General features: G+C 41.4%; 1 protein-coding gene across 1 annotated transcript in view; it reads left to right on the top strand.

Moving 5' to 3' along the window:
- Positions 1-19,618, top strand: part of Atxn10 (ataxin 10) — a 151,856-nt gene that overhangs the window by 113,069 nt on the left and 19,169 nt on the right. The window contains exon 10 of the mRNA XM_041672603.1: positions 7,367-7,430. Within this exon, the coding sequence (XP_041528537.1) occupies positions 7,367-7,430 (64 nt within the window). The remainder of the gene's footprint in view (positions 1-7,366; positions 7,431-19,618) is intronic.

Below are 19,618 nucleotides of genomic sequence, written 5' to 3'. Positions count from 1 at the left end.
TGCATCAATCCCTGTGCTGCGGATTTTGTTTTGGCATGAGTGTGGGGGTATCTCTTTATGTAGCCCAGGGTAGCCACAATCCTGCTATCAAATTCCAGGTACATACATGTGCCACCACCCCTGGTCTAGGTATGCTCTAGCTGCTACCAGTCCTTTAGTATTTACCACTGTGTAAGTACAACCTCAGAAACCAGCTCTTAGAATCCATTGCCATATTCTAGCTACCACAAGGAATCTGGGACAAGGAAGGCCCTGAGAGTCTTATTTTCGCTTCACCTGAGTTTTGCCAGCCTCTGGCAGTTGGTGACAGTAAAATTTGGGAGCAGTCTTTTCTCTCTGAGTTTTTGGATTCTGTCTAAGTTAATCTCTTTTTCTCTCATGGGGTTTGTGGGACACAGGCATACTGCTACTCCAGAAATAGAAGGACATCCCTTTCCTGTAACCCAAATGTACTGTGGATAGAATGGACTACATCCTCATTCCCCCCTTGTCTTTTTTTTTTTTAGTAGAATGTCTTTTATTTATTCTTTGACAATTTCATACATATAAACCATGAATCTTGATTATAAACACTCCTTGTAGGAACCCCCAACTTCTCCCTCTTGCTGGCCTGTTACCCCAACATGATTCCTTTTGTATCCTTTTGTTTTTCTTGTTTTGGTTTGGTAATAATACACTGAGTCCAGTTAGTGCTGTCTGTTGGAATGCTGACTGATCTTGTGCAGGTAATCATAGCTACAGTGAGCTCATGGGTGCTTTGATCATGTCATGTCCCCAACACAGTGTTTCACTGTGTTTCTCCCATCCTCTGCCCTTTATGTTCTTTCTGCTCCTCTTCTGGGATGCTCCCTTAGGTCTTTTGTCCAGGGAAGTAGGGTTAATGGGTGGCTATAGATGTCCCACCCAGGACTGTGCATCTATTAGATACTTCTCTCAGCACTTTGATCACTTATGAATCTCTGCATTTACTGCTACTCACTGCTTCCCTGACAAGGCTGAGGGCAGCATAGGTATAAGCATAAATACTTAATACATAAATACATAATACATAAATACATAAAATAGCAGTAGGCACGTGACCTCCTGAGCCGTGGCCTTGTTAGTTTACAGTAGCACTGGGCCTGAATTCCTTCTGTAGAGCAGGCCTCGGATCCAACTCCAAAGCAGCTAGTTACTCCTGTTTGTAACCTGATGGAGGAAGGTCATTGGCTAATAAAGGCACTGCCCTGGCCCATTTTATTGGTTAGAGGATAGGTGGGAGGAGTAAACAGAACAAAATGCTGGGAGGAAGAGGAAGTGAGGTCAGACTTGACAGCTCTCCTCTAGGGAGCAGACGCCTGAGAGAGACACCATGCCCCGCTCCCGACATGAAGCTCCGACCCAGGATGGACTAGGCTAGAATCTTCCCGGTAAGACCGGTTCTCACAGATTATTAGAGATGGGTTGATCGGGATGTGAGAATTAGCCTGTAAGTGCTAGAGCTAAAGGGCCAAGCAGTGCTTAAAAGAATACAGTGTCTGTGTAATTATTTTGGGGCATAAGCTAGCCGAGCAGGCGGCCGGGGTGCTGGGAACGCAGCCCCGCCGCCCCTATTACCACAGTAACCATTGTGTGCCATTGTGCCAGTGGGCATGCCTTGCCTGGCAGGTGCTAATATGATAGCAGGCATGGTTAGCTGTAGGATACACTGCCAGCAGCCAATAGAGAGCCTTCTGGCACTGTGAAACCTTGTCAGCAGGAAGCTTTCTTCCCTGATTTCTCTGCATCCTGCAACAAAAGTGTGTTGTGTCTTCAAAAACAGGGTCTTACCATCTAGTTATGGTTAGCATCTGAGGTCAATGACAATATCATGTGTTGTCTTAGGGTTCTCTGGGGTCCTACTCCTAGGGGTATCTCATAAAAGGTATCCCATACCCAGTACTAAGATTTTTATTTAACAATCCATGTATTCTGCCAGAATCATTGTCCACCTGTGCAGGGTATTTGTGTTTAAACTCCTGTTTTTTAAAATTATGTCTTAAATTAGTTTACAAACATAGTAGGTTTCTTTAGGGAATTTTTCATGCATCCTTAGTTCTGGTTAGCCTACCCTCACACCCACCCCCATCCTTCCCCACACCTCAACAGTATGGCTGCCTAAACCAGATCTGAGCAATGACAACACTAATTGACATGACAACTGGGATGGGAGGAATCTGGTTGTCCGCCAACCTAAATGAAGAGCTCATAGGCAATTAAAGACTACAGAGAGAGAATCTGACTGTCAGTCTTCCCTGTAGATGAGGCCCCAGTGGGTTATTCAGTGCCAAGTGGTCAGCCCTAAAAACATGCACGCAACACTAAACAGACTCAGCAGTTGTATTTATATATTTGCTTATTTATTTGTTTGTTTATTTTTGTGTTTGTGCTTATGTGTAAAGTTATAATAATTAAAGAATAAGAAACTATGAACGTTAGAGGGAGCAGGGCAGGGGTAGGGTGAAATATGGGAAGGACGTGAGAAGGGGGGTGATGTAATTAAAATTTTTGAAAAGTTACAAAATCAAAATAAGAACAGTCTGCTCCTCTGTTAGCTCTGTCAGTCTTATACTTTATGATTTTCTTTCCTCCCCTGCCTCTGTCTTGTTTGTGAGCCTTCAAGGGCTTCTCATACCAGCTCCTCATGGCATCCCTGAGCATCTCTGATTCTTAGAGATAAAATGTTCCAAAGACCTTTACAATTTTAGTATATCATCAAATTAACTTTTTTACATTATTACTTGGGAGTAGGTAATGTTTGCCCCTTTTTTTCTATTGTTACGATCTGTTGCCAGAGGTTTCTGTCCCACCTGGTCCTACAGCTGTTCAGTCCCAAAGAAAAATACACAGAAGTCTACATTAATTATAAACTGGTTGGCTATAGTAGGAGACTGTTTGTTAGTTCATTCCTGGCTGCTCAGCCCCGAAATAATCACACAGAAACTATATTATTTGCAATACTGTTTGGCCAATAGCTTAAGTGTATTTCTGGCTAACTCATATCTTAAATTAACCCATTTCCTGGTTAAATTTCGGCATCTGTCTCCGCGGGGCTACATGGCTTCTCTCTTACTCCGCCTTCTTTCTTCCAGCATTCAGTTTTCTTTTCCCTGCCTAGTTCTACTCTACCCTATCACAAGCCAAGGCAGATTCTGTATTCATTAACCAATGGCACTCATAGCATACAGAGGGAAATCCCACATCAGTTGACCTATTAGCTCAGGATTCTTACTAACTCTCATATCTTAAATTAGCCCATAATTCTTGTCTGTGTTAGCCATGTGGCTTTGTACCTTTTACCAGCGAGGCATTCTCATATTGCTTCCTTTGATGACTGTAGACTCAACCTTTCCTCTTCCCAGAATTCTCCTGTTCTGGTTGCCCCACCTATACTTACTGCCTGGCTACTGGCCAATCAGCGTTTTGTTAAAGCAATACAAGCAACAAATCTTTATGGGTAGAAGACCATTGTCCCACAGCAATGATGTACCTAAACTAAATGAGGACTTTATGACAGGCAGGCCTCTGATACAGCCTCGTTTAGTTAAATGGTTTTCTGAGAATGAAAGAAGTTAGAAGTAGGGCTGAGCTTAATTGGTATTTTTCTCTGCAGACTGAGATGAATTTGAGTGTATCAGTGAGAATCATTTCCTTGTCTACATCTTGATCTGTGCTATACTTGAATTTTTTTTTTTTAGAAAGCTGCCTGATCTTGATGCATTTTTTGGAGACTGTTTAGTCTAGCTAATGTTGCAGGATTGGTGGTGAGGAGGATTTAAGTGATCCTTTAATTTTCTTGTACTCGTTTGTCTTACTCAATTTAGACACCGTGTGATATTGGCTTCATACATTGTTTGTTAGCTTTAACTTTTTCTGTTCTAACAGCTGTGTACAAACCATGGTTTGTTCCTTAAAGCATGGTGGCACACATTGTTTGCAGTAATGTAATGTTGTTTATAAACAGGCTACAACAAGTTAAAGATATATACTCTGAATTCTAGAACAACCATTTGAGCAAAAGATAGAGGAAGAGTTATTAGGGAAGGATCTTGAGCCAAGCTCAGTTTGAAAAACACAGCAAAACTCTGTCTCCAGAAACTAAACAAATAAAAATATCTAGCAAAAAAAATGAAATAATTCTACAATGCCATTATAAAGCATGAAATTCTTAGGAGTAAGTTTATGTATAAATTTCAGACCTGAAAGCCATAAAAAAAAAGTTACCAAGAGAAGCTGAGTTTCAGTGAAAAACTGACTGTTGTAAGGTTATGTCATTTCTTCCCAAGGCATTGCCTGGCAGTTATTTAGGCTATACCAGTCCAGATCACATAGGTTCTACTTTCTCTTTCTGTCTTCCTTTTTTTTTTTTTTTTTTTTTGGTAAAAACTGGCTTTCAAGTTTATTGGAAGAGACCTGTAGTAGCCATTATTAGTTGAATTTTGCATCCTTCCCTTCCTGTGTTGAAGTGCTATGTGTGACCTTACTCAGAAACAGTCATTACAGGTGTGATTAGCCAAGTTATGATGATGTTAAACTGGTGTAGCATGGGCCTCCTAACTCAGTGTGACTGGTCTCCTCACACAAAAGAGCAGTTTGGATACAGTCCACAGGTGTAGGCCAAACATCACGTGAATGTCAATGCAGGAAACTGCCAGCTGAAAAGGACCCTCCAGCAGTGGCCCAAAGAGAAGCCTGGAGCAAATTCTCTTCTACCACCTTCAGTAGAAAGGAAATTTTAACAACAAAAACACTCTGTTCATCTCTTAACCTTCAACTCTTTGCCACCAAAGCAGAGAAATGGTTGTTGTTTATCCTATGAGCCGTTTACTCTGTGCACTGTCAAACCAGTACAGCAGCCAAAGCAATCTTAAAAATCGCAAGCACAATAGTGTGCACCACTACACCTGGCTACAGTCAGTCAGTCAGTCAGTCTGTCTGTCTGTCTGTCTGGCTGGCTGGCTGGCTGGCTGGCTGTCTTACCTACCTACCTACCTACCTACCTATCTATCTATCTGTCTATCTGTAGTGCTGGGGATAGAACCATGGGCCTAAAGTTTCTTAGGCAAGTGCTGTGCTGCTGAGTTACACACACACACACACACACACACACACACACACACCCTCCAGCCATGGTTCATTCTTTTTGGCCTGAGATTGTGATCTGTGAGTCTACCTGAAGATCTATGTTATGAATGCATTTTTTACTAAACATTGAGGCCTGACTGGAAAAGATTCTGCCCCACCTTAGTATTGTGTATGTTCTTGAGTTTTTCCAGGATTTTGCATTCCCCATTCAGTGTCGAAGCAATCAGGATTATTTTTTTTTTAAAGATTTATTTATTTATTATGTACACGGTGTTCAGCCTCCATGTATGCCCTCAGGCCAGAAGAGGGCACCAGATCTCATTACAGATGGTTGTCAGCCACCATGTGGTTGCTGGGAATCGAACTCAGGACCTCAGGAATAGCAGTCAGTGCTCTTAACCTCTGAGCCATCTCGCCAGCCCAGCAATCAGGATTATTAAGGCAGTTTCTTGGCCAGCCCAATACATGTTCCCAAAGGAGCTTGCTCCCCTGTAGGACCTATATGCTTTCATTGTTTTTCCAGCATCACTTGCTCCTGTGGAACAGAAAGGAACTAGATAATCAGTTACTGTCCTCTGTCTACACTGTTTCCAGGGCCTAGATGTTTGTTTAAGCTAGGCTTACTGTCTTGTAGGGCAACATTACCGTATAAAAAGAAAGTGTTGACTGAGCTTGGCTCCTCCAGAGAACTACAACCTGTGACTCATTTATTATGGGTTTGCAATCATTTCCTAACATGTTAGGTAACGAAACAAACAACTTCCTTATTTTATGGAGTGCTAACAGAAGAAAACTCATTAATTTCCTAATTGTTCTCTTACCCCAGATAGTCGCTCTACTGGTGTAGCTGCAGCAATAAACCTGAGATCTGCAATAACAAATTCTCTTGTCAGGCCCCCTTGGGAAGGTGTTGCATTGATGTCTGCTGTTCCCAGTGACCTTACCCTGTGTTCATTCTTAAGTCTATAATTATGTATTTGTCATCTGGGTCTAGAATAGTCCTTGTACGTTGAAAACAGTCAATGGGTTTCTATAAAAAGTTTCCTGTAGTCTTTTGTAATGCAGTCCTGTGAGTGAGGTGTTTACCTAGGAGCCCAAAGTTTCAGTGGAGCCATGATGTTTAAGATAGCTTTAATTTACCTGTATAGTTGCTTAGATTTCAGTATTTATGTGTGATTTCACTTCTATCAAACTCCTACCAACTTAATAGACCTTAGAATTTTCTTTTTCTTTTTTTTTCTTGCACTGAATAAATACTGAATCATTTTTTCTTCTTTCACTTATGAGAAGTTGGCAGTTTAGCACCATGCAGAATGAAAGTATGTATTTGGCCCTGTTGAAAATATACTTGCTTCCTTGCTACAGTCAACTAACATCATAATCCGTAGATTTTTACATCCCATTTTGTAGATGGGAAAACTGAGTCTCCAGGGTTGGTATCCTGGCTGACCTCAGCTCCCAGCCTTGTCACACTTGTCTCTTGATTCCTAGATTGATGCTCAGGCTCCTTATATAAATGCTAATTCTTTGCAAGTATATTACAAATCTGTACTCTCCTACAAATATTTTTCTCTATTTCCATTTGTCTTTTTTGCTTAATGGCAAATGTTAAATCTTTCATTTCTGGACGTGAGACCTAGTTGGAAAACATTTTCCTGTTTTCTTTGTAGAAAAGGATTCTTATCTCTATTTTGGTAGCATTTTTTTTTTTGTTTTTAAATTAAAGCTCAGATAGGGAGTTTATCCTTAAAAGGTAGCATTAGAGTATAATCTACTTCTCTTCTTTTTTAAATGACTGCCCAAATGCTCTGTGTTAAGAAAGAGTGAAAAGAATGAAGTCCTCTCTGTGCTCATATGTCTGCTTTTTCTTTGTGTTGTGTGCACACGTGTGCATCTGCATATCGAGACCAGAGGGCAGCTTCAGGCTCTTCCTTGACACCACTCACTTTGTTTTGCGACAGGGTTTTATTGATGTGTTAGGCCAGACTACTGACTGTCCACCCTTGTGCAAATGTGCACCACTTTTCTGGTTTTTGGTGGAGTGGGGGATTGGGTATTATTGTTGTTATTGTTGTTTAAAAAAATGCATGGATTCTAGGGATCAAACTCAGGTCTTTTGGACTTCTGAGCCATCTATCTAAACCCTATATATCTGATTTTATATATTATAGGTGAAGCAATATTATAATCAGGAAATTAGAGAGGTAAAACGAGTCATCTATTCTGTAGTCCTGACCTGGTTGTCCATTTTCTTTCCCTTTAGGTGAACGAGCTGGATGGCATTCCTCTGATCCTGGACAGCAGCAACATCGATGACAACAACCCCTGTATCCTTGACTATGACCCACAACCAGGTGCTGTAGCCTGGCTTGTTCCTGTCTTGGTGTTTGTTCAATATTTAAGATGGCTAGCTCATAGAATAATGAGTTAATTTTCAAGGTAACCAGGACATCTGAAAACAGCGTATGGCTAAAATGTGTGGCGGAGACAGCTCATTCCACTGTATATCGTCTTCCAAAGTTATGCGTGTGGTCTTGGAATAAGCATACAACACTAGGCTTGTGTTCACTGTAGAGATCTTAGACTCCTGTTAGTTAGCACTCTTTAACAAAGGCTTGACAGCACAGAAGCAGGAGGAGCATTCTGCACCCTAGCAATAAAAAACGTTTCTGTGCCCATCAGTTTTCCTTGCTCAGGGCCCTGTCCTGCAGCCCCCTGCTGCTGAGGTGGGATTCTGCCCCTACTTGGGTTGTTGTCCATCCTCCCTGGCTAGTGTTCTGCATGACATTTTAATTATTTCTTCAGTGCACCAAGTCATGATGCCAAATAAAACTAATTTAGTATTGTGATTGGTCAGGGACTTGGTGCAGCCTCTTCAGGCTTGAAATCAGACCTATTTGATTATCAGAACTTACCTGATGAGCCAGATTCTATCCTGCCCTTTGTTCTGGGCCCTGCGTGGCCTGTGCTTTTGCATTGTAAGAGGAGTCCTTATGAAGCTGAAAGTTGAGAGAGTAAGGCTTGGTTGGATAGTGAGGAACCCATCCTAGGATGATTAGGGGTCTTTTACCCAGGAGAACCTTCTCTTGGGGGCTTCTGCTAAGAAGATAATCACATTTCAGAGTAAACAGAAAAATGCTTAATGTTTTTGTTAAAAATACTGCCATTTGCCCAATTTACAATATAAAATCTGATTTTGAAGAGAACAGCAGCACATGAGATCAGGAAAAGCCAAATCAAGAGCCTCAGAAGACTCTCCTTTGCGGCTCAAAAGAATTGACGCACTGTGTGCACTGTCAGCAGTCACTGCATAGTACTCAGAGTAGAGTCTGGATGGCTTTTTAGCTCCAAGGAAAAGGAAAGACAAAAGAAGAGTGTTTCTGTTGGGGGCGGGGGGGGGCAGTAGAAATTGCAGATGTCTTTTCAGGCAGAAAGCCAGTTGTCTTGACCAGGACTACCCCCAGTTGTCTTGACCAGGACTACCCCCAGTTGTCTTGACCAGGACTACCCCCAGTTGTCTTCACACACCCTAAACTGAGAGTGAGGACGGGTTTTTTAGCATTGGTACTTATCTTTACCAAAGTCCAAAGGGGAATGCTCCGGTGTGCTACAGGGAATAATGTTCACAGCATTTCTGACCTTGTTTAGTCTTTATTGTATGTTTTCATGTGTTGTGGCCTTACTTAATTCTGACAGCACATGAAGCAGATGCTTATATGATCATACCCCATCTTGTAGATGAGGAAATAAACCAAAAGTCCCACTCGTTTGTCCTAAACGTCAGTCAGAACTTATGCTTGTGAGTAGCTGGTTCTCCTGTCTTGCTTCCTTAGGAGTTGCTGAGATGAGGTGAGCATATGCAGCCAAATCCTGTGAACATGCCCATGCAGTAGAAAATGACTTTAAAGCATACATGTCATAGATGTCCATGTAGACAACTGGCTTTTGTGGTGATAATTCAGTTCATCTCTAAATCATTAAGAAAAGAGAATATTATAAGTAGTTTTAATGTGTTTGATATTTCTTTGCAGTTTCACTTATTAGTCCCACCATATTTTAAAGTCATATAAAGTATGTTTACAATAAGATGAGCTATTGTAATATCCTGAAATATCCAAGCAAAAGGCAAATAATGTTGAATTGTCAGAAATGAGAAGACATTACACCCCAATGATTCATTTTTCAGTTACAGCTGTAAATTAAAATCTGGTTACCAGAGCAAATAGAGAACCAGTGTGTCACGTTGCCCACCTTACCCGTGTGTGCAGCTGCACTGCTCCTTTGCTTCTGTTTCTCTGCTTTTGCTCACAGCAAGTTTCTTGAGAATTATCTCCTTACCTTGACGTTACTCTTCACCTCCCAGTTGTTCTTCTTTCTCGGTGCTTTTATTTCTTAAATGTTTTGTTGAAAATAATATACTTATGCTAGGTGTGTTGGCACTAACTAGGGAGGTAGAGCCTGGTAGATCTTCGTGAGTTCAGGGACAGCCTGGTCTGCATAGTGAGTTCCAGAACAGCCACAGCCAGAACAACATAGTAAGATCCTGTCTCAAACAACAACAACGAGAGAGAGAGAGAGAGAGAGAGAGAGAGAGAGAGAGAGAGAGAGAGAACAATGATTTCTTTTGGGAGTGGGATGTTTGAGACAAAGTTTCTCTGTGAAACAAGTCCTGGCTATCCTTGAGCTCATTCTGTAGACCAGGCTGGCCTTAAACTCACAGAGACCACCTGTCTCTGCCTCCCAAGTACTGGGATTAAAGGCGTGTACCACCAGAGCCTGGCAAATATGCATTTTTAATGGCTCTCTTTTTTCAAAGTACTAGAAGGCATTTAATGGGAGAGCTGTAGCTCTGGCACTCTCTACACTTTGGATTTTTATTTAAATTTTGAGAAAAAGGTCTTGCTGTATTGCCTAGTCTGGTCTCAAATTTTCAGTGGTTCTCCAGACCCAAGGAGTATGCCACTATGCCCAAATCTCCCTTCTTTTTATTCCACCCTTGGAACTGTTTTTCCTTGTATTTGCCTTTGTCTATGGAAATGTTATACTGTGTTTTTCCCCCCAAGATTTATTTATTTTTATTTTGTGGTTATAAGGGTTTGCCTGTAGGTAGATAAGCACATCATGTATATGCAGTACCCTCAGAGGCCAGAAGGTGTCACTGGATCCCCTGAGTTACAGTTACAGAGCTGGGATTACAGACATTTGTGATCTGCTGTGTAGGTGCTAGGAACTGAACATGGGTCCCTTGCAAGAGCAGGTAGCTCTCTTAACTGTTGAGCCATCTCTCTAGTCCAGCCCATAAACTGTAATAGGTAACTTTAGTACTGCCTGTTTACTTCATGGTTGGAACATTTAGCTCTTGTATACACCATATCATTTTCCTCATAGATTCAGCACTGCGATTAAGACTGCAGACCTCACTCCCCATTGTACATTTGTAAAGGGTCTAAGCATCTCCTAAAATGTTTATTTGTTCAGGAAGTGATAGGGCACATTTGTAGCCCAGTACTCAGAAAACAGAGAGGTAGCTAGCTACCTAGCAAGATTCTGCTTCATGAAACAAGCAAAAAACTAAACCTTTATAAAACACGTTCACTTGCCATATGAATTGTGTTTGTTATATTTGCTCTTATATACAAAACATCATGTTCTTGATGAAGCCATTTATATATTCTTACACTGGGCTGTCTCATTTTTATTATTTGTGTGTATGTCATGTATATGTTCATGTGGGGAGTGCGTGTGTACATGGGTATGTATATATAGTGAGTGCATATTTGTGCACAAGCACGTGGAGTCTAGAGCTTTTACTTTGCATGTTTTTCTCAGTTACCTTCCACCTTTTTTTTTTTTTTTTTTTTGAGAAAGGGTCTGTCACTGAACCTGGAATGCCTAGATTTGGCTAGGCTTCCTGACCACTGAGCACTGCTGCCCCATTCCTCAGCACTGAGGTTACAGGTGATTTTGTATTGAACTACACTTGTCACCATCACTGGACACATAGGGCATGAACAGCAGGTCTCAGGTGTCTGTAGACACTTTCACTTCTACTATCACATGATATATACATGCATGATTTTGTATGCTTCTGTAAACTTCAGGATCCACAAATGAGAGAAAACATGTCATACTTGTCTTTCTGAAACTGATGTGATTTGCTTAATATGACCGTCTCCGTTACACTCATTTTCTTAACAGCAAACCTGATTTTCTGTCTATACATACACTGCAATTTATTTATCCATCCTGTCTGCTGGTGGACATATAGGCCAGTCCCATAGTTTAGCTATGATGAGCAGTACTGCAGTAAGCATTGATGTGCAAGTGTCTCTGACGTATTGACTTAGAGTCCTTTGGATAATCATCCAGGAATGTCATGGCTGGGTCTGCTCTTTCCTTTGCTTTTAGTTTTTTGAGAAACCTCCATTCTAATTTTCATAGTTGGGTGGACTGAGTAAATCCCCACCACATTTAAGAAAGGTTTTTTGCTCACATCCTTGCCAGTGACTCTAGTTCTCTGAGTGCTGTTCTCACTGGGGTGAGGAGGAATCTCAGTATCGTTTGTTTGATTGTTTTTTGCAGTTCTCTGATGGGTACAAGTGTTAAACATTTTTTTCATATATTTATTGGCCATTCATACTTACCTTTGAGGATTGTCTGCTCACTTCATTAGTTCATGTAACTGGGTTGTTTGGTATTTAGTTTTCAGAGTTCTTTGTATATGCTAGATATTAATCCTCTGTCAGATATATACCCAGTAAAGACTCCTCTCAGATTTTGTAGGCCATTTCTGCACTTGATGAATTATTTCCTTAGCTAGTCATAAGCTTTTACTTTCGTAAACTATTGTTTGTTAACTGTTGGCATTATTTCCTGAGCAAATGGAGTATGCGATGGAATCTTCCGATCTTAGGCCCCTTACTTCTCTTCTTAGGTAGTCCAGCCAGGACTGCTAAAACCCCTCCCATGCTCTAACTATGCTGTGTTTAGTTCTGGTTTTGGAACCTCATAAAATAGGTTTCTTGGGCCGGGTGGTGGTGGCACACACTTTTAATCTCAGGAGGCAGAGACAGGTGGATCTCTGTGAGTTTTAGGCCAGCCTGGTCTATAGAGCAAGTTCCAGGACAGGCTCCAAAGCTACAGAAAACCCTGCATCCAAAAAAAAGAAAGAAAAAAGCCAATAGATATAGGGATAGAAATACACACACACTTATATTCATGTATGTGTTTCTTGGGCCAGCAAAATGAATCAACAGGTAAGGGTGCTTGCCGCCAATCTTGACCACCTGATTTTGATTCCTGGAATTCACTTTGTGTGAGAGTACCAACACCCACAACTTGTCTGACTTCCACACATGCTATAGCACATATGTGAACACACACCATAATTAATGAAAGTAAGTATTGTATGTGTTAGTATTTGTTTAGCTCAGTGTATACATTTATCACCTTCCCTCTCCTTAGTTACTTACTTCTCCACCATCTGCCTAGACTCATTCCTCTCCTTTTAATTCGGCTTTATTGTTGGAGGACAGTCTGAGTTTATTTGAAAATGTTTCTCTTGGGCTGGTGGTTCATGGGGTTAAGGCACTTGCCATGCAAGGCTAACAACCTGAGTTTGATCCCAAAACCCATATCAAGTAGAAGGAGAGAACTGACCCTACAGAGTTGTCCTCTGACCTCCACATGTACATCCTCATACATATGCACGCACACATGATTTTTAAAGTGTATTTTTTAACAGAAAATCTCTTTGGCCTCCAGTTTTTCATTGTTGTGCTAAAATGTGAAGTGATTGTCTGTATTTTGTCAGATTAGCTGCTGGGACTTGACTTCATCATATTTATTCCCCTCCTTTCCCAGAAGGTTATTTCCATTCTTAGTTGTTTCTGATGTGTGCTCCATGTTCTTTACCCGGCTACTTGACCTAATGGGTATTCTGGTCTTCTATTGAGATGAAGGAGGGTCACTGGGGTCCACCTATTCCCCTGGCGTGTGTGTGTGCGTATGCGTGTGTAAGTCAACCTCAGGTGTCATTCCTTCTCTAGTGCTATCTGCTTTGTTTTTTGAGTAAGAGTCTCACTGGAACCTGGAACTTGACACAATTATCCTATCTCCAGCTCCCCTGTGCTAGGATTACAAGCGTGTGCTACTCACCTGGCATTTTATGTGGATGTGAGGATCTAACCTGGGCTCTCATGCTTGAATGCCAAGCACTTCATAGACTGAACATCTTTCTAGACCTCAGGCCCACCTACTTCTTAAATTTGCAAGCAATTCTTTTTTTTTTTTTTTAGGGATTTGTGTGTGTGTGTGTGTGTGTGTGTGTGTGTGGTGGTTTGAAAAATGGCTCCCATAAATCCATAGGGAGTGGCACTAATAGGAGGTGTGGCCTAGTTGGAGTAGGTGTTGCTTTGTTGGAGGAAGTGTATCACTGGGGGTGGGCTTTAAGTCTCAGATTTTCAAGCCAGGCCTAATGGCCTACTTCATTTCCTGCTGCCTACCAATCTAGATGTAGAACTCTCAGCTCCTTTTCTAGCACCATGTCTGTCTGTGTGCTGCCATGCTTCCCAACATGACAATAATGAACTAAACCTCTGAAACTGTAAGCCAGTCCCGATTGAATGTTTTCCTTTATAAGATTTGCCATGGTCATGACTAGTGGGGTGGCTCAGAGGTTAAGAACACTGACTGTTCTTCCAGAGGTCTTGAGTTCAATTCTCAGCAACCACATGATTGCTCATACCCCCAGAACACTGTATGCATAATAAATAAATAAATCTTAAAAAAAAAAAAGAATTGTTATGGTCATGGTGTCTCATCAGAGCAGTAGAAACCCTAAGACTATTTTTTTTCATTTCTAAGGGATGGAGCCCATTTTCACCTGTAATTGAATATGTACATATTATCATCCTTGCATTCAAATCACTTCTTTAGTCTTCTATACTGCCCTCCCTGGTTTTACTCAAGCAGTTGTCCCATCTGTTAACTTCTTGTCTTTTTCCTTTTAGCATTTAAAATATTTAAATATATGTATATATATATGTGTGTGTGTGTGTGTGTGTATGTGTATATATATGTATGTATGTATGTATTTAATTTTATCTGTATATGTATGGGATGGAGCATATGTACCGCATGTGTGCATATGCCCGTGGAGAGCAAAAGAGGACGTTGGAACCCCTGGAAGTGGATATACAAGTGATTCTGAGCTGCCTAGTGTGGATACTGGGAACCAAATTCAAGTCCTCTGCAAGAGCAGCAAATGCTCTTAGCCACTGATCCATCTCTCCACCCCTAGCTTCTAAAATCTTTACATATGTGGATTTGTGCCTTTAAATTTTTTTTCATGCCAGTGCACTTCTTTAATCCCAGTGCTCAGGAGGTGCAGGCAAATGGATCTTTGTGAGTTTGAGGTCAGACTGGTCTACAGAGCTAATTCAAGGAGAGCCAAAGTCTAGACAGAGAAACACTGTCTCAAAAAAACCCCACTCCTCAAAATTTTTTCTAGTGGGACTTCAAAAGGGGTCAGAGACAGCACGTGTTTATAAATTTCATGGTTTTTTAATGGCCACATTTCCAACATACTGCCAAAATGGGTGGATATTTTGCTTTATTTGTATGTGATTTAATAGTTTTAAGATGTATCTTGTCTTTATTTATGTGTATGTGGGTATGTATATACAGGTGTCCACAGAGACCAGAAGACAGCGTTAGAATGCCTCTAGAGCTGGATAGAGTTATGAGTGGTTATGAACTGTCCACCACTGGTTCTGGGAATCAAACTTCTGTCCTGTGGAAGAGTAACAAGGTTTCTTACCTACTGAGCCATCTTTCCAGCCCTATGACTTAATATTTTATCATAATTAATCATGTCCTTAACATACTACCTTTCTTGGCTTCTATGTTTTTCTCCTCCCCTACTCCCTTCTCTCAGTGGCTCTTCCTTGTCTCCTTTGTTGCTGCCTTTTCTCTAAGCTTAAATGTGACGGGTGCCTAGGCTTGCCTACAACTCCCTTCTGTTGTCTCTGGCTGTGTTTATTGAATGTCTTTTACATATCTGACACTGATTCAGACCTTAGGAAAGACCTCCAGGAAGGTTGTTGATGCCATCCAGGCAAGAGGTAGTAAGTGGCATGGCTCAGCCTGATGTCAGTGCTGTCCTGTGTGTGATCACAGTTCCCAGTGCCTGTGCGCTCTCAGGGCAAACGTCATGCTGAGCATCAACTCCCCCTTTCACATTCCTAAATTAGCAGGTCTAAAATTAAATTTAAAACTGAGCCTCTCTGCTCCAATCAGTGAGAAGACATAGTCACTCGTGAGTTTCCTTTTTAATCCTTCTATGTAAAGTATTACCATGTCTTAATTCTTGAATTTATGTTTATTAATCAGGAAGCAGAGCAACTCTAAGCCCAAGAAAACTTTTCCCCAAGGGTTCTTCAATTGTCCAGTGAATCATTATCTTAGGTTCTGGAGTATTTTGAATTTGGTTTAACCCATTCATCCACTCATTTAGCCTAATCAAGCTTTTAATCAAGATTTAGACACACCTTGTTCTCCCCCCCTTCTCTGTTGCGCGTACATGAACACACACAGCAAACATATAATACATATTTGGATGTGCCTGGATAAACTGTAAACTGGCTGTGTAGTGTCCTTGAGCATCCTCCAGGTATTGGGGTGGGGCCTGAGAGTCTTGTCAATGTCCATCTTTCCCATGAAAAATCTGTATATCTCACTGTGAAAGACCTCTGCTTCCTCCTCACATGTAGATGGGATTAGACTGATCTAACAGTGGGGTATTCTTTAGAAGCAGTTTATGCAACTAGCAAGGATTTCCATTGCCAGGGGAAAGCCATGGCTCAGAGGGGAGCCTAACCCTGCAGGCCTGCACTGGGGTACTCCTGGGTCAGGGATGTAAACCCAGCCAGCTCCCAGCTGTTCATCGCCCCCACTCACTCTTGGGTCACCCACAGTAATGACAGAGTAGCTGGTGCCATCGGAAAATTCCAGTTTCACTACCGCAGAGTCAATTTCTTATTTGTCAGTTTATTGTGGCAAGTGGGATTTTTTTGTTGTTGTTCCCAAATAGAAACAGCTGAACTTTATTTGCCATGTTTTTCTTTTCATTCTTTTTTGATCTATGTTTTGATCAGTAGTCCTTGATGTGGGTTTTTTTAATATATTGTTTTTATTGGGGGGATTGGGTGGGAACAGGGCTAGAAAGAGAGCCCAAGCTGAGTTGTTATGTATATTTTATGACCCCCCCACTCTTAAATCTATCTCATATCTAAATTCCCCCCTTGTTGTTGAAAGACTACATTTGTTTAAAAAATAGAATTTACTTACATGAAGAAATGTAGTCCTTTACAGGAATAATAACATGTAATCTTGTGCTGAGGAAGCATGGCATAGTGGCAGGTGTGTCTACTCGAGGCTAAACAGACCTGGACTTGCTTTCTATCACTTCTTCACTCCAGGTATCTCATTCTGAGTCTCTACCACCCCCTCCTGGGTTGTATACCATGTGTATAAAGCCACCTGCATAACCCTACATAGCTCCTTAGCAAGTATGTACTCTTGCACACATGTCTTATTCTGGCTCTTAGTCCTTCCAAGAAAGGTAAATTTTCATCTATTATTGCTGTGAGTCAGTGATACTCCAGTAATGACATCCAGAGCAAAATGGAGAGTGTGCAAATATTATCACAGGCCCCTCATTCAAAGAGAAGCAGGTCTCCTGCTAATGGGGCTGCGGCAGAGCTCTCTTGGAGATGAGGGCTGGGGGCTGCAGAATATCCCAGACTCCTCCGTTTTACCATCCAGCAATGTTAATAGCCTTCACTGTGAGCAATAAAACAATAGAGCTTCTAGAAGGAATCATGGGGGAATATGATTGTTAGACGGAGGTAGACAGAGTTCCTAAGCAAGATACCAAACCCCCAATTGGGAACACTAGCTCTAAAGGAAAGAATGAAATGTTATTTGCTTTCAGTATATTTGACTTTGAACTTGTATAATATGGCAAGTATTCTAAAAAAAAAAAAAAATTCTAAGAAAAGATAATTCTGTTTTAAAAAAAAAAAACAGAAAAAGATTTGGTATACAACTTCACTAAAAAAAGAAATCCAGTGGCCATTAAAAACAACTCTACAGGGGCTGGAGAGATGGCTCAGAGGTTAAGAACATTGCCTGTTCTTCCAAAGGTCCTGAGTTCAATTCCCAGCAACCACATGGTGGTTCACAATCATCTGTAATGGGGTCTGGTGCCTTCTTCTGGCCTACAGGCATACACACAGACAGAATATTGTATACATAATAAATAAATATTTTTACAAAAACTCTACATACAATAAGAAGCCTCTATCTACTACCCCATCCCAGTGGCTGGGGAAGCAAGTGGTTGGTGGCAGGGGTGTGCAACAGCCTGAGCTTTACGACTTCCTATGGGGTGTGGATTGTCAGTTCTGGTCAACACTGAGGAACATGTACCTGCTCTGTGAGCCAGCAGTGTACATCTCGGTGATCTCCAGTGTGTGCAAGTGTCTGGCAGCAGATATGGGCCGGAAGTGTCACAGCAGTAGCATTCTTAAAGCACTCTCAGGCTGAAATAAACTGGGTGTTCATCAGTAGTTAAGTAGAGAAATAAATTGTGCTTGTGTCGGTCATGACACACAGTAAAGGAACATAAACTCCTGTATGCAAGTATTGATGGTTTGGTTAACATACTCAGTGATAGAAACTGGATATAAAATGCATCTGTGCTTTGATTCTTCTGTGGTAGTAGACAGAAGAGTGGTTATGGGAGCTGGGGACATGAATATTGTTAGAAAAGCACTGGGGACTCCTGACGTACTTACTAGCCATGCTCTAAATTTTAATGAGGAATGAATAAATACATACATATGAAAACAGTGATCAATATGCATATTTAGGTGTGTGCATTCTCTTGAACCTCATGCTTAAATATTTTAATCATTCACTGGGTGCTTTCCGCGTTCCACATCCTGCTTATCCGTTGTCTTAAGAGTTGGTAATAATTGCTTCAGTTTTACAGATTAAGAAACTGAAGCTCAGGAGTTGAAGTTTCAATCAGAACTCTTCCAGCTCATGTATATTGGCCAGGGCAGCCCTAGGTTTGTCTGACGCCATGGCTAAGTCCTTTGTCCTAATTAAAAAGTCTAGATTCCCACCCGAGCCCCCTCTCTGCTTGAACACCATGCTTCTTTCAGTGGTATTTTCTTGAGGAAGAGATGGGCACAGCTGTGTTGCACTGATCCTGGTGACAAGTACATAGTAATTATTTGATAAAACTTGCTGTCCTGCCTGATCATAAGTAATGAATTAGGCAACAGTGGAGTGCTGAGTTGGTAGCCATCTTAGGATGTATTTCCAGCTCCTTCATCCTTTAATACTTGAGTTGTATATGTCTTCTCCAGGAATTGCTCCATGATCCTCAAGTCATGTGCCTTGGTTTGGTCTGCCATGGTCCCTAAACAGGTCGCATAAATCACTTTTTTCAGTTGACCTTTTCTGCTAGAAAACCCATCCCATGTGTTTTTGTAGTCCTGTACCCTGAAGTATATCCCTTAAACTGAGGATTATGACCAAAATGTGTTTCTAAGCACCTTTCGGTCCGGAATATCTTAAGTAATAGGTAGGAGAAGCCTGTTTTAAGAAGTGAGAATCCCTCACTAAGCAGGATGGTTTCTGCAGAACTTGACAGCTAGTCTTGTGTGCATTTGGAACCTTGCTTGGGGAAACCAGAACTATCGTTCCATTTATTTGGTTTCTTTCCTGGGCCATGATAAAATACCCTGGCAAAAGCAACTGATGAGAGAAGATCTTTGTCTAGCTCACAGTTCTAGGAAGTCTGTCATGGGGAGGAAGGCAAGGCAGTGGGAGCTTGAGAGCTGTCACACTGTCACAGTCAGAACAGAGAGCCATGTGTGCTCCCCTCAGCTTTCTGCTACCTACCCCAGTTAACCCAATCAAGGTAGTTCTTCCTGGCATGCCCCAGAGCCCATCTTCTGGCTGAGTCTAAATTTTGTCAAGGTGATCGTTAACCCTAAGCACTGCAGCCTTATCTTGGTGAATCTGAGAATTCAAATAAACATTGGAGTGCTTTTTTCTGTTATGTTTCTTTATGAGGAACCCAACTTGTGACAGCGACCAAAGGACATCAGTGAGAAGCCACAGACCCTATAGCAAGGAACTGTGGACTTGATGTTCACCAGTGAGTGGAGAATCTCACATGCCTTCCTGCTTCCACTTTACTGTACCCAGCCTCAGGGACATCTCAAGGGAGACAGTTAATAAACTGGCAAATTGCTCTGGAGAGGGTGCTCTTACAGTTGTTTGTGCTTAGTACTGAGCAGCACTCATACCTTGTTCCACTGTTGAACTGACATCATAAACCAGAATTTAATAGTACTGCTTTCCTTTAAACCTCTAAATGTTTTGTCCCATAAATCAGTTTTTATTAAAGGTGTAAAGTCTCACGGGGCACAGGGGC

This window comes from Microtus oregoni, unplaced genomic scaffold (genome assembly GCF_018167655.1).
Source record: "Microtus oregoni isolate MIOR12 unplaced genomic scaffold, Mior012 000022F_ref0000154, whole genome shotgun sequence".
In the NCBI taxonomy this organism is placed as follows: domain Eukaryota; kingdom Metazoa; phylum Chordata; class Mammalia; order Rodentia; family Cricetidae; genus Microtus; species Microtus oregoni.
The sequence above is the reverse complement of the archived record's forward strand: the minus strand, read 5'-3'. Positions and strand labels throughout refer to the sequence as shown.